Source organism: Orycteropus afer, unplaced genomic scaffold (genome assembly GCF_000298275.1).
Source record: "Orycteropus afer afer isolate SDZICR_OR568_19922 unplaced genomic scaffold, OryAfe1.0 scaffold00124, whole genome shotgun sequence".
NCBI lineage: Eukaryota > Metazoa > Chordata > Mammalia > Tubulidentata > Orycteropodidae > Orycteropus > Orycteropus afer.
This window is the reverse complement of record NW_006921711.1, coordinates 5,202,882-5,219,216: the sequence shown is the minus strand read 5'-3', so window position 1 is coordinate 5,219,216 and position 16,335 is coordinate 5,202,882. Positions and strand designations below refer to the sequence as shown.

Here is a 16,335-nt window from a genome sequence, read left to right as displayed (position 1 = left end):
AACATCCCATGCTCATGGATAGGAAGATTGAACAATGTGAAAATGTCAATTCTATCCAAAGTAATCTATACATTCAATGCAATCCCTAATCCAGATCCCATCAACATTTTTAAGGATATGGAGAAACCAATCACTAGCTTTATATGGAAAGGAAAGAGACCTCAGAGAAGCAAAGAACTATTGAAGAAAAAGAACAAAGGAGGTCTTACACTGCCATATCTCAAAACTTACTATACAGCCAAAGTAGTCAAAGCTGCCTGGTATTGGTATAATGAGTGACACATAGACCAATGGAATAGAATTGAGAACCCAGAAATAGATCCGTCAACCTATGGTCAGCTGATCTTTGAAAAAGGGCCAAAATCCATTAAATGTGGAAGAGAATATCTGTTTAATAAATGGTGCTGGCAAAACTGGATATCCGCTTTCAGAAAATGAAACAAGATCTGTACTTCACACCATACACAAAAACTAATTACAGATGGATCAAAGACTTAAATGTGAAACCTAAAACTATAGAGTTCCTCAAGGAAAAATCAGGGGCAAATTTAGGAGCCCTGATATATGGCATAAATAGACTGTCAAGCAAACCCAAAATGCACAAACTGCAAAAGATCAACTAGATGATTGAGACCTTCTAAAAATTAAATTTTCATGTGCTTCCAAAGACTTCTTCAAAAGAGTCAAAAGAGAACCTACAGATTGGGAAAAAGTATTTAGTAATGACATATCTATCAAGGGACTTATCCCTAGAATTTATAGAAAACTCCAACACCTCAATAATAAAAAGACAAATAATCCAATTAAAAATGGGCAGAAAAAATGAATTGACACTTCACCAAGGATATTCAGGCGGCCAACAAGCATATGAAGAAATGTTCATGATCATTAGCTATTAGAGAGATGCAAATCAAAACAATAGTGACATACCATCTTGCTCCAGCACTAGTAACAAAATTCAACAAGACAAAATAACAAATGCTGGCAAGGATGTGGAGAGATTGGGACTCTCATACACTGCTGGTGGGACTGTAAAATGGTACAACCTCTGTGGAAAGCAGTGTGGCTATTCCTTAAAAAGTTGGAATTAGAAATGCCATTTGACCCAGGCATTCCATTACTAGGTTTATATCCTAAAGAAGTGAGCGCCATGACAAGAACAGACATATGCATACCAGTGTTCATCGCAGCATTATTTACAATAGCCAAAAGTTGGAAACAACCTAGGTGTCCATCAACTGAGGAATGGATAATCAAGCTATGGTACATACACACAATGGAATACTATGCAACCCTAAAGAATAATGTAGAATCTGCAAAATACTGCATAACGTGGATGAACCTGGAGGACATTATGCTGAGTGAAATGAGTCAATCACAAAACGAGAAATACTGTATTATTCCATTATTTTAAAAGTCAAAGAAAGGTTTATCTATGGAAGGAAATCTACTCTGTTGGTTACCAGGGGTGGGATGTGAGGGGAGGGAACACTGTTAGATAGGTTGAGATAAGTATTGATTTGGGTGAAGAGAAGGGCAATGTACCAAATGTGAGTGATCAACATGGTGGCACTGAGGAAGAGGAAGACATAGAGTGGTAGATGGGAGGTACAGACAGCAAAGATAAACCCTTTTGCACATACAGTACTGCATTGTAAGTGAAGACAAACATGGGTATATGGCTGGATAGATGGGTGAACTGTTAAGTATGTCTGTGAAGTGGGGAATGTACCCAAGACCATGTGTAGGGTTGGCAGACAATGGTCCTATAAGTGTATTTGTATCATCTGAATTCCCAGGTGTATAGTAGACCTGACAAGGAACAAGTTTGTAGTCACTTCTTGGTCACAGCTGGCTACCCAGAGGGACTGAAGTGTTGAACCTGTGGGCTTGGGAGCATAGTATAGTCACAGAGGGCCTCAAGCTCAACTGACATAACATTCTACACAAACACTGTTCCACCTCCTACTTTGATGAGTAGCGACTGGGATCTTAAAAGCTTGCAAGCAGCCATCTAGATACAGTGATGGATCTCTCCTCGTCCAGAGCAAAGAAGAATGAAGAAAACCAAAGATTCATGAAAACAATTAGTCCTAGTGACTGGTACATCATGTGATCTGCAGCCTATACGACTATGAGACCAGAAGAACTAGATGGTGCCTGGCTACCACTGTCAACCACTCGGAGGGAGATCTATGTAGGAGATCCTGGATAGAGAGGGAGATCAATGTGGAACAAAACTCAACGTCATTTGGGAAAAAAAAGGGGGGGACCAGGTTTGCAGGTTTGATGGAGCCTGGTGGAACCACTGAGACTATAGCCCCTGTCTGCCCTTCAGGTCTGGAATTGAACCACACCTGTGGCTTCCAGCCAAACAAAAGACAAGCATATGAGTTGAACATTTACCTGAGGGTAGATACACTCCTTGGAGAGAACAATCATGGGAGAGAGAAGGGCTGTTTATGCACAGGTAGACAGCTCAGGGGGCAGGAGGGCATGGAAGGATGGACACAGGGAAGAGGTAACTATCACAAGAAAGTGGGAGGGAAGCTGTTGCATTGTGGTAAATTGTAGTCAATGTCATGAGACAAAATGTATGTGAACTGCTGTATGGAAAGTGAATTTGCTCTGTAAATTTTCACCCAAATAACAATTTAAAAAAAAAAAAAATAGTCTTCCAACCCTCAGATTCTGAGCTCACAGTGAACACCTATCATGTGTAAGATCCTGAGATAAGCACTGTGGACAACAAAGATGTACAGTATACAAAAAAAAAAAAAAAACTACCCACTGCTCACTGCTGCCAAGTCGGATCTGACTCATAACGATCCTCCTTGGGTTTTCGAGGCCTTATCTCTACAGAATTAGATTACCCATGCTTTCTTCTGAGGAGTGGCTGGTGGATTTGAACCGCCAGACTTCTGGTTAGCAGTCAAACGCCTTAAAGCACTACACCATCATTTCTTACTAATCCAGAATTATGCTCCAGTGGAAAAAAGAAGAAAATTGACCTCATCATTGAGCCTCTATTGTCATGTTGGACTCTGCATATGAACATTAAAAACTAACCTTAAATACTGACATTATATAACATACATCAAAATAGTACAGCTTGAAGTCTTGATACTTGCTACAACATGGATGAACCTGGAAAACTGAATTTAATAGCAGACTTCCAGTAAGATGGAGGAATAGGCAGACAAACCACACAGACCCTCTTCCACAAAGAAAAGAAAAAACAATTGACAGAGATACAGAAGATTATCCTGGAGCCCTGAGCTCTGAAAGGAACTATACAGAAGTGGATTAGGCACCAACTAGTGGAAAAACCTGAATGAAAACAGTCAGTACAGAGACGGTCAGAGATGCAGACTGTCAGTTACTCCAGTGGGATCACCAGCCTGAATAGTTCCAAGTGGTGTTGGGACCTGAGAATTGACCTAAACAAGATCAGCCCTGGTCACCAAGGGCTGCAGGGATGACTACGCTGGTGGGTTATGACTAGGAAAGGAAATAGCAAGGTGGGAGACAATCTGAGCTGTTGACTTTCCACTGTCCGGAGGGCACAGCCACTTTGATTGTTTACAGGCGGCAATCATTTTTGATATTTAAAATGACCAAGGGTGCAGCTATTTTGAATGTTTACAAGTGGTGGCCATTTTGGATGTTTAAAGTGACCAAGGGCACAGCCATTTTGAATTTTTACAAGTGGCAACCATTTTGGATTTTAAAGTGATAGCATCCTCATTCGGATTCCAGGGACCTAAGAATAGGTTCTGTTTGCCAAGGTCAGCAGGGACATATGAGCGGCTGATAACAAGAAAGGAGATATGTGGTGAGTGTATAAGTGCTGCCCACTAGCAAATAGAGGAGCACAGCACAGTACCATGCTTGTATAGATAACATACAAACAAAACAAAGAAAATGAAAATCATGGACAAGTCACTCCAACATACAATCACCAATTAAATATAAACACAAAAATCTCACAATGCCTCAGAGACAACAGAGCATCACAGTCCACACAAAGAAGCAAAATAAAGAAGGAGAAACAAGGGACCAGGATGTGGACCAAAAACATATCCCTGAGGAAAAGGCAGCATTGGAACTCTCTGATAAGGAATTCAAAAGAATTTTATTTAGGTATCTTCAACAAATCGAGAGAAAGATCAAGGCAAACACAGAGAAAACTCTAGAACAATTTCGAATGACAATACAAGGACAAAATGACAAAATAAATGAAAAATTAGAAATGATACAAAATCTACACACAGAAATCCAGAAGATTAATACTTAATTTGCAGAAATAGATAAGACATTGAATGGGCAAAGGAGTAGAATTGAATCAATGGAAGACAGAATTAGCGAAATTGAAGGCAACTACCCGAACACTTCTTTGGAAAGGGATAAATCAGAAAAAAAGAGCAAACAAACTGAAGAAAGACTAAGGTTCATGTGAGATACCATCAAAAGGAATAACCTACATGTAACTGGAATTCCAGAACAGGAAGACACAAATAAAATCACAGAGAAAATTGTCGAATATCTGTTGGAAGAGAATTTTCCTGGTATGATGAAAGATGAGAATATATCCATTGAGGAAATCCAATGCACCCCAAACAGAATAGACCCCAAAAGAAAATCACCCAGACATATCATCATCAAACTTACTGAAACCAAAGACAAAGAAAGAATCATGAGAGCAGCATGGGAAAAACAAAAAGTTACCTACATGGGGCAACCAATAAGATTAAGTTTGATTTCTCAACAGAAACCATGCAAGCAAGAAGATAGTGGGATGGTATATATAAAACACTGAAGGAGAAAAATTTCCAACCAAGAATTATGTACCCAGCAAAATTGTCCCTCAAATATGATGGTGAAATTAGGACATTTCCAGATAAGCAGAAATTAAGGGACTTTGTTCAAACCAGACCAACCTTACAAGAGACCCTAAAGGGTGCCCTTTGGACAGAGAAGCAACAATAGCCAACAACAACTCACCATTAACACACATGATGACATAACCCAGAAATCAACCCAGCTGTGGAAATATCCAAAGTAAATAAGGCTATGAGATTGTAAACAGGGAACCAGAGATACCAATTGACAAATGAGGACAACTACAAACAAAAAAGAGGGAAAAGACTGTGTCATTACAGAACTTCTAGATGGTAGGGAAGTTGAGACAACTAAAAGATAGAACAGCCTGTTCTAAACATGGGAAGAAAACTATAAATCACAGGGTAACCTCAAAGAATGATAAATCTTCACATCAAAAAAGAGGACCCAGCATAAATATTCAGCAAATACTAAAACAATAGCAACGAAGGAAGTGATAACACGACTCATAAACAAAACAAGCTCAGCATAGAAAATTATATGGAACAAAGAAATCAACACCACAAAAAAGCACATATCAAAAATGACAGCAACAAATTCATATTTGCCAATAGTTACATATCTGGCAAGGGACTTATCTCTAAGATTTATAGTGGAAGAGTGGATGACCAAACTATGGTATATACACATAATGGAATGCTATGCAGTACTAAAGAATAATGTACAGTCTGCAAAGCACTGCATAATATGGATGAACATGGAGGACATTATGCTGAGTGAAATAAGTCAATCACAGGACAAATACAGTATTAGTTCATTGTTGTGGAGTGTCAAGGAAAGGTTTATATATGGAGGGAAACTTTCTTTGTTGGTTGCCAGGAGTGGGAGGGGAGGAGAGGGAGCACTGCAAAAAAAAAAAAAAAATGCATTGACCCATGTCACTTTAGTTTTGTGAAGTTCACTGTACATAAATTGTATTTCAATAAATATAATTGTATTATAATAAAATGCACTAAAAAAATTTTTTAAAAAACTGAATGAAATAAGCAGTCACAAAAGGACAAATATTGTGTGATCCATATTATATGAAATATCTAGAATAGGCAAGTGTATAGGGATTAAATTTTATTTAGTGGTAATGGAGGTGAGTGAGAGGGAGGGGAAGATGAAGATACAATGCTTAGGGAACATTGAATTTCTGTTAAGGGTGATGGAAAAATTCAAAATGGTTAATGGTGATGGTTGAACTACAAGATAAATACAATTAATATCACTGAACTGTACAAGTAAAGATTGTAGAAATGGCAAAAGTTCTCTTACTTATATACCTATTACAATAAAATAAAATTAGTATAGTTAATAAGTCCTATGGTTTAGAAAAGGGACAGATTCTTGTTAAATGATAGGGAGCAGTCTCTGAGGAAGGTTTCAAAAGATTAAAATTGGACCTTGAAGGATAAGCAGAGTGATTATGAACAGAGATTTCACATTCCTCTGAGAGGTCAGAAGGATAGGAAAAATTCCACTAGACCAACGTTTCTCACTGTGGAATAGGTGCTGTGGTGTTGTGTGTGTGTGTGTATGTGAACTTGGGATCAAATAAGTTGGGAAATAGTAGACTAAACAGAGTTAATCTTTTTTTTCTTTTTTTCTTTGCAAATCTTCTCAGGGACTTTAGTAAGCAAATATGTGTTTAGAATCTCTAAGAGAGGTCAAGAGTACAAACTTATGACCCAGAGTCCTTTATTCTTACAGCTTCATGAGAGATTAGCTTCATGAGAAATGCCTTTTTGGAAATGCTGTACCACAGAGATGGTAAACTCCCTGAGGTCAGGGGCTGGGTCTTACTCACCACAGTATCCTCTGCTCCTGGCACAGGGCCAGGTACAAAGGATGGATTCAATAAATGCCTGCCAAATGACTAAATGCGTAATTGTTGAATTCCAGTGGAGAGCCTGTCATCTGCAACACCATGGATGTGAGAGTGTGCCAGGCACCAAGGGATCGCCTCTCCTCAGGGCCGTCCCTTCACAATATGGGCTCCAGATGCATGAGTTTTGGACAAGGTCATCTTCACCTTCCAAGAAGCCCAGGGCCACAGATCAGTAAGGAGTCCTACCAAACTAACTTTTTTCCCAAAGAGGTTTCAAAAAATACTTTTTTTCCCCAAAATAACTTCTAACTTCATTAAGAATTTTAATATTTCTCCTCTTTACTAAGAATAAGTAGCAATCAGTTACAACACTGGGAAGTCAGACTCCATAATATAGTTATAGATCATTTTTGTTTCTTTACTGCCACCTTCTGGCTTCAAGGTAAATTAAAATGCTACCTTTTATCTGTATTTCACAAGGGAATTTTAAGCCATCTTTCTTTGATAGCCGTTACCTCATTTGATGTTATACAAGTTAGCAGCAGGTAGGGTGGGCTTTACTCTTTATCATTTGACCTGAAGGCAATACGGACATTAAGTGATTTGCCTAGTGATAGAAAGTCAGGAGCAGACAAAGACTAACCACACCTGTTAGTTTTTCCATCAAGCAAACACTGGGTTTAACCATATGGCTTTGTCTAGCAACATTTCCAAAGAGTTCTATGGCTCTCTCGTCCCTTCACAAGCACAACTTTGAATGGAAAGTTCCATGCCCTTACAAAAGAGGATGCTGTTCAAATATACCCTGATCTTTTTAAGAGTAAAATCCATTCTACTTTACAAAGTCTTTGAGAGAGAAGGCAGGAGGTCTATTATTGATTTTTTTATCTGAATTGTCAAGATGCCACCCCAAGATAGTGGTCAGTCAACTTCTTCGTAAACATACCTTGGTCTGGAAGCAGCAATAGAGTTGGGTTAGGTATGGGTGTTTCCGCGCCAGAGCCAAAATCCTCTTCTCTGTCATCGTGCAGTCCACATCATCATCCTGAAGGATGACATCCTTCTTTAAGACCTTCACAGCATACACTTCATCTTTACCCTTGAGTTCCGCCAACATGACCTGTAATTAACCAAATTACCCCCCATCAATCTATACATGTCTGGAATCAAAACAAGAAGCACAAGCCAAACACAAGCTTTAAATACCTTTTTTTTTTTTTTTTTCCTTTTCTTTACAGGGTCTCTATAAGTGGGAATCAACTCAATGGCAATGGGTTTGTTTTTTTCGTTTTATATTAACATTTTTAAAAAATTAGGAAATCTGTCATCCTAATATCCTAATACAGCCACTAGTTCATTTTGATGTCAAGCGCCATGCCCCAGCAAAGAGAAGCTCAATGTATATCTGTTAAATGGTAATTCATGTGTTCACATGTGTTTGCTATATTGGCAGTCACAGTATACAGAGAAATTGGTTTTCTTTCTTCTTAACTGATTACATAATGAGTGGTTTTTACATGGTTTCCATTATTACCAAATTTGGTGATATTTGAGTCAAGTAAATATACCACAAATTATCTAACCATTTCCATATAACAATATAACACGTTATATCTAATTATTAAGTATTATGTAAATTAATTACATTGAATATTTTTGTACATGTAAATTTTTTATTTCTTTTGGAATACATCCTTAGGATAGGAAATTTCAGAAAAGGATGATAGGGTTAATATTTTTTAACTTTTTTTTTTTTTTAACAGTTCTTCATGCACATTTCCTAGTTGCTTTACAAAAGAATGGGCACATATACCCCACATAGAAGTGTTGCATTTTCATAGCAATTTACCAACACTGAGTGTTTTTACTTAAAAACTTTTTGTTCAATTGATGAAGTGTTATCTCAATGGTGCTTTGATTTGCAATGAAACTTTTTAAATATTTTTTTTCTGTTATTTCTTCTTGTGTAAATTATTTGTCTGTCTCTACTCTTATATGGGAGCTCTGATGTGTAGTGCCTAAGGCACTTGACTGCTAACCAGAAGACTGGCAGTTCAAACCCACCAGCCACTCCTCAGAGGGAAGATTGGGCAATCTACTCCCATAGTGATACTGCCTCAGAAACCCAAGGAGGGATCGCTAAGAGTTGGATCTGACTTGATGGCAGTGAGTAATATTTTTTGGTTTATTCTTGTCTAGTATTTTATTTTATTTTATATTATACTCTTTTCTTACCAATTTGTATGAGCATGGTATATGAAGATATTAACCTTTTATTAACTGCAAAGATTTTTCTAAGCCTGTTTTATAATTCTTTTTCTATTGAATAAAAGCATTTATTTATATGCAGTTTAATCTATCCTTGTTTTTCTTTATGATTCCTTCCATAGCTTTAAATCTGGGAAAGTGATTCCTTCTTCAGAGAGCTAATTAACAGTTCTATAGTCTTAAAGTTTTCCTATCATTTGATATTTTTGGACTCATTTCTCTATAAATGTCACAAATCTTTTTAATAGCTAACTCCTAAGCAGAGCATTCCAAACTAAGCTGTCAAAGTTAAAGAGCAGCAAATCAGAAATTTAATGGGAAAGTTCATGATGTTAACCAAAAGATTTTTCCTTACCCACACATAATACAAACTCTAAAACTGGCTCAAACTTGGGCTGTAATTTTTCTTAAGAAACAACTTCAGTGCTCTCAAGTCATCGAAGTTCCCATGCTGCCAATACCATATGGAAACTTGGAAACTCTGAGTCTACTTGTTTCCTTTGAATCTTGCTCAAAATTATACCAAGTCTTGCTTAGGAAAGAAGGTTGGTGTCTGTTTCTTATTTAGCCATTCTCTAAAGAATGTGATTGTTTCAGCTTTTGCCATTTAAGTAAACTCCAGCTATCTTCCTGCCATGGAGATCTAAGAATGAGATAGGGTCAGGTGAGATGGCCGGGAACCAGGCCCCCTACCCCGGGGGCGTTCCTAGAGCCATTCCCTTTGCAGAGAGGTGGAATGAATCTGCAGTCAATAAGAGTCCAAGACAAGTGGGGGCATGTGACCCCAGGAACTGCCAGAGCCAGGTGCCTGGTCAATTCAACTCTGACTCACAGCAATTCCACATCTTTCAGAGTAGAACTGTGTTCTACAAGGTCTTCAATGGTTGATATTCCAGAAATAGGTCAGCAGGGCTTACTTCTGAGATGTCTCTGTTGTTGTTATGTGCCGTCGAGTCGGACCCGACTCATAGCGACCCCTCCTTGGGTTTCTGAGGTGGTATCACTACAGAAGTAGATTGCCCAACCTTCCTTCTGAGGAGGTGTTTCTGGGTGGACCCAAACCTCCAACCTTTTGGTTAGCATCCAAGCATCTTAATCATTTGCACCACCCCAGGACACCCTCAGAAAGACAATGCCCATCAATCAACCCCAAAGCATGGCTTTGAGGAGAAAATCAGAGGTCTCAGTTGAAATGCTAACAGCTTCCTAGTCTCTCTGCCTCTCCACATTTTCTTTCTTAAATGAAAGGGGATTATTTTCCATCTCAGGAAGCCATCAAAAAGTAGCCCTGGGGGTGCAGTGGTTAATTGCTTGGCTGCTGACTGAAAGGTCAGGGGTTTGAACCCACCAGGTGCTCTGTGGGAGAAAGATGTGGCAATCTGCTTCTGTAAAGACTGTTGTTGTTTGCCATCGAGTTGGACCCGACTCATAGCGACCCCTCCTTGGGTTTCTGAGGCAGTATCACTACGGAAGTAGATTGCCCAACCTTCCTTCCGAGGAATGGCTGATGGGTTTGAACCGCCAGCCTTCTGGTTAGCAGTCAAGTGCCTTAGGCACTATGCTACCAGAGCTCCCATGGAAACCCTATGTTGTTGTTGTTATGTGCTGTCAAGTCAGACTGGACTCATAGTGACCCCTCCTTGGGTTTCCAAGGCGGTATCTCTATGGAAGTAGATTGCTCAACCTTCCTTCCAAGAAGTGGCTGGTGGGTTTGAACCCCTTAGCAGTCAAATGCCTTAGGCACTACGCTACTAGTTTTACTTTATTCTATAAGGCTGCTTTGAGTTCAAATTGACTCAATGGCAATGTGTTGGGTTTTTTTTTTTTTTTTTCTTAAAGCCATCAAAAGAGTTGGCTGAGCACCATTCACACTTACTGGGCCCACTCTGCTCTCACACCAACACCACAGTGTTTGTTTCAGTGGGAGCTGAATATGGCAAAGGTATGCAGATAAGAGGAGACTGATACAAGACATGAAATCATTATTCTCATTTTTTTGCTATGTGCTTAAGATAAACAAAACATTAGCAAGTGCCTAAAAAGGCAGGTAAATAACACTGAACTTTCAAAGCAATAAATACTAAGATTTGCTTTGAACCCTATATTCACCGAGGTCAGAGGTTCTAGAGTTCATTCTCAGTTTTCATAATGAATCAAAAAAAGAATTTGAGATGGAAGAAATTTTTGTTCTAGTATTGACAATGGAATGTAAAGCACTTTAAACTTTCAAAGTGCTTTCTTACCCACTGTCTCACTTGAAGGAGTCCCTGAGTGGTACAAATGGTTAACACATTCCAATTACGAATCAAAAGGTTGGAGCTTTGAGTCTACCCCGAAGTGCCTCAGAAGAAAGACCTGGCAATGTACTTCTGAAAAATCAGACACTGAAAACCCTATGGAGCACAATCTGACTCTGACATACATGACGTACATGAGGTCGCCATAAGTCAGAATCAACTTGATTCCTGTCCCCATTTAACAAATGAAGAAAACTGAATCCTAAAGAGGTTAAATGACTACAATAAAGTCTCACAGCTACTGAGCAGCAGAACCAGGACTCTTATCCACTTGGCCTCAGGCCATTTCCACTCAGCAAGGAAAGAAAAGATAACAAGACGAGATTGAAATGCTCATCTTGTAACCTGAGATCAAACAAATGAGGCAATGCCAGAGGGTAGAGAAAATCAGCAGGTCTAACCAAGCTTGCCACAGACCTTGCCAAAGCTGCCTTTGCCCAACACCTTGATGAAGTTGAACTCATCCAGACCCAAGCGCTTGGACTGGCCCTGCCGGACTTCCCCGTTCTCGCCCGGGCTTGCCAGCTGGCCATCGGTGGATGCTGCTGCTCGGTGCTCCTCCCCTCGATTGTCAAATGACAAGGCTTTCCGGATGTTGTTTTCAAGTTCTTTTATTTCTAGGGCCAAGGGTGATAAGATATTGCATTAGCACATAGCTCTTCCCTCCGCACTCCATAAGCAGAATTTCCCCAGAATCTGCAGCTGTCTGAGCTTCTTTCCTGTTCTTCACAGCAACAGAACGAACGTGAGATCCCTTTATTTGTTTCTTCATTTGTTCAACACACTTTCATTGGCACCTAATGTATAGCAGGGTCTGGGTATTCAAACAGGAGGACACAGTTCCTGCCCTTGAGGAGTTCACTAGCCCACAGACTCCTTCAGATGACACTGGGGCCCTTGATCTTTTGGAAACCCCCTGGCTAGTAGCTTATGCCATTATTCTAGATGTAGAGAAAGGATCCAGGCCCTCTCAGGAAACTTACAGGGTCACAAAGCCAAGAGGGACCCTTCAGGTTTCCTTTGAAGATCAGGAAAACAACTAACCAAGAACAGTCATCACAGTTCTCATTGGTAATATAATAATTTCAACAGTGGGACTAGGAATGCTTTTCCTTCTACTGGACTTTGCATAGCCTTGTGGCAGCGCTTACTCTAAACACCTGACTCACCCAAGTTTATCTAATGAAACAGACATGAGCTTATCATTAACAAAAAAAATTGCTTCCCAGACTGGCACATTGTGAATTTATCTTGGGCAGCAGGAATTCCTCAGTAAAATCTCACAACTGTCAGTCTTGAGCCCCTCCAGACAATGTGACCTGAGTTACCTGGGGGTGATAACGCTGGCTGATCCTTTGACCTCTGCTATTTGAAGAAGCTCTATTGTTAGCTATTCATTCACTAATACATACATGCCTCTGTGTAGAAATGGGCACCTGGAGCATAATCCAAATTTAAAATATGCTTGTAAAGAATTAGGATTACCAGAAGGGGAGCATGGACACTTTGGATTTAGAACCAGGCCTGGGTGGTCATAAAGAGACCTTCACGTTCCTTTTAGGAAGACTGAGGTTCATTATAGCTCACTCAAGGAATCTAGACATCTTTACTTAGATCAGAGTTTGACTCATCTGAGATGTACTGGGATGGTAAGGAAAGATGTGCAGGACAGCACCTGAGTCAACAGATACCCCCCATCACCACCACCACAAATTCAGCAGTTAACTGTCACTGACTCTTTACTTAGTACAATTTTGTGCCTCAGCATAAACCTAAAAGTCCTGAGACTAGTTACCAAATGGAATTTGGATGGTAGAACTTGGGTTTTTGGGTATCCCCAAAACTTGAAGAAAATATCCTTCCATGTTTTCTTACAATGGTGGAAAAGAGAAACTATGTCATATACTTGCTCCGTAATAACCCCATGTCTTGCAAAAGGGTATTCGCATCTATTTGTGCCATATCACTGATGGGCAATATGGTACCTTCACTAACAGGACAGAGGCCCTGAGAGAATGGACAGCATACTGGGCAAGGGCCAGGACTAGAAACCATGGCCACTTCCCTTTTACCTTGAAACTTTTAATCATATGACCCTGCCTCCTTGAAGCTCCAAAGGTCTCAACATTACAAAAGGAAACGTGAAAATGCTCACTTTGGCCCAGAATAATCCCTGCTAATTTGGAGGACCCAGAGAACTGTCTGATTACTTATTAATGGCTTTAATCTCTTTTGGAATAAAGCAGAGCATAAAGATGCAAAAGTTAATTGGACCAGCACAATGAGAGACTCGGATATTTTATTTTATGACCTCAAGGTTGGTACCCTGAGACTGAAGCTATTTTATTTACCTGGGTAAGAAGGGCTGAAGGAATTCTGATGGCACTAAAGTTGGCACCAGTTAAAGCACTGGGCTGCAAACCAAAAGGTCAGTGGTTCAAACCACTTGCCGTTCCATGGGAGAAAGATAAGGTAATCTGCTTCTGCAAAGATTTACAGTCTTGGAAACCCTATGGCATATTATACAGTGTCCTATAGGGTTGCTGTGAGCTGGAATTGACTTTATGGCTCTGGGTTTGGTTTAAGAAGGGCTGATCTTTAAGTAATGTTTGATGGCATGGATCCTGAAAACAGGATTACAAGGCCAGGAGGGACACAGTCTTGCCCCCTACCACTGACTTAGTTCCAGACCTGGGATAAGTCTTTTCAACTCTCCAGCCTTTCACATCCCATCTTGTAATACAGGGATGATAATACAGCAACAACATGGAGTTGGTATCTGCATAAAATGAACACAAAAGTGCTTTTAAAAAGTAAAAAGAGGCTATAGAAACTCTAAGCTCTACTATTACGCTATTATGACTAACCCTAAGGAGCACTGGTGGTGCACTGGCTAAGAGCTGTTTGCTAACCAAAGGTGAGCAGTCTGAACCCATCAGCAGCTCTGCGGGAGAAAGATGAGGCATTCTGGTTCCATAAAGATTTATAGCCTTGGAAACTCTATAGGGTAGTTCTACTCTGTTCCATAGGGTTGCTATGAGTTGGAATTGACTCCATGGGAGTGGGTTTGTTTTAGAGGTTTATGCTTATGCCTACATTACTCCTGTGCATACTTCCCTTCCCAAGGGCAGTTCAGTGCAGGTCATTAGAGTGCAAGGTTTTAAATGCATAAGCCCCTCCTCTGCCTTAGTGTTCTTGGATGCCTACAGAACTCAGAGACTTATTATTACTTTAAGCATATTCTTAAGAGGAAGAAAGAGACATCAACAGTTGAGCTTTAGAGGGAATCAGCCTAGAGCTGGCTTCTTCTCCACTTATTTTTTCAGCCTCATCTTCAGCTCTAACTCCCTTTCCTTACCCACCAAAGGCCAGGATGGAGACCTTCCCCAACCTATCCCATAACTCTGACCTAATCTCAAGATTGGAGTGTGATGATAAGCAGAGGGAGGAGGGAGAGGGTGCAAACTCAACCTAAGTGAGTAGGGCTGACACATCTAGTATCAGACATTGGGGCAGAAGAGGGGAGAGAGAGGGGCTGGACCGCTCCCTCTCCTCTACACTTGGAACCAGGGAAAGAGACCTTGGAAATAGAGGACCACAATATGTTATGCTCTTTTCTTCTTACCCTGTCATGGAATGAATTTAAGGCAGGAATGGCTACCTTGAGTGCCTAGTACTCAAGAGATCCTTAGAGGGTGGAAAAAACAGCTATTAAATGGACAAGGAGAAGATGTCTGCCAAACTTCCAGGGCTGCTGGCTTTTGAGCTAACAAGCTCATTCTTTGGTAGCAAGGCCTCGAGCTCCTTACTCTTACTAATGACAGAGCTCAGAGGTAAAGAAGGAAAGTTGAGGGTCTCACCCTGATCACAGGGTGAGGTGGGTGCTGACTTGGATCGATCTTCCTCAGACGGTGAGCTTCCAGAAGCAGGCTGCAGGGACTCGGCACCAGCAATGAGCTAAACAGAGAAAAAGAAGGGAGAAGCCCATCAGCAGAGAGGTCAAAAGCATTAAGATGTACCGTACGGAGAGCTTTCAGAGCGCCTGGTGTCCAGGGACACCAGAGACTCATGGTCTTATTTGACAATTAAAGAGAAGAAAAGAAGAGAATTCAGTTTGTCTGAGTTTTATTCTAGCTATATACCACTGGACTTTCTAAACAAAGCTCAACCCCGCCTTCTCCATAAAGCTTCCCTCTATGATCTAAGTTGCCTCACCCAAGGTACTAAGACACTTGTCTCTAACACCTGTATATAATTAGTACTGTCTGTATGTATATATTGTACAGAGCTCTCTACTCAGGCAGTCTATGGATTTTTTGAAGGCAAGACTTTATCGAGTATCTACTAATTTGTACAACATAATAGGTACTCAATAAATATAAATATTTCCAGATGTATTGCTATTTGTTGACAAATTTCCATAGGATGCTTCCCCTGACAACGAAGTCTATTTTTTGGCATCATGTTTATCCAAGGGACTGGTAGCCCATGCAATCCTCAGCCTATTTGACCATGAGACCAGAAGAACCAGATGATGCCTAGCTACCACTGACAACCACTTAGAGGGTTAGCAGGAGAGCCGTCCTTTTTTTTTTTTTCATTTTATATTTTGTTTCTTATCACTATAAATTGTTTGGTGATCACTTTTTTTTTTTTTTTTGGTATGGATTATACTAAGTTGACAGGATTTTTTTTCTTCTTCTTTCAGCACTTTGAAATTTGCTTAGTCTCTGAAAAGAAAGTATGAACAATTTTTCTTTCTTTGTACAGACTGTGGGCATGTGTGTATGTGTGTGTGTTCATATGTTTTCCTGGCTTCTTAATCAATTGTTTTCAGCAACTTCAACTTGGTAACAGTGTGTCTTAGTGCATTTTTCTTTACTTTTGTACTGACTGTAATTTGCATTGCTTCCTGTATCTCTATATTTATGGTCTTCATCAAATTTAGAGTATTTTCAGAGATGATAGTGTGGAATTAAAAATGTAAATACGAAATTAGAAATGTAATACTTAATATAGTTTTGCAATAAAAGGCCACTATTAAGGCCAGCAAAA

At 39.9% G+C, this 16,335-nt stretch overlaps 1 protein-coding gene across 1 annotated transcript in view; it reads right to left on the bottom strand.

The window, feature by feature from the left end:
- PRKCE (protein kinase C epsilon) overlaps positions 1-16,335 on the bottom strand; it is a 794,842-nt gene that overhangs the window by 291,286 nt on the left and 487,221 nt on the right. The window contains exons 8-10 of the mRNA XM_007944393.2: positions 15,141-15,237; positions 11,698-11,897; positions 7,662-7,835 (exon numbers count right to left, since the gene is read on the bottom strand). Of these exons, the coding sequence (XP_007942584.1) occupies positions 7,662-7,835; positions 11,698-11,897; positions 15,141-15,237 (471 nt within the window). The remainder of the gene's footprint in view (positions 1-7,661; positions 7,836-11,697; positions 11,898-15,140; positions 15,238-16,335) is intronic.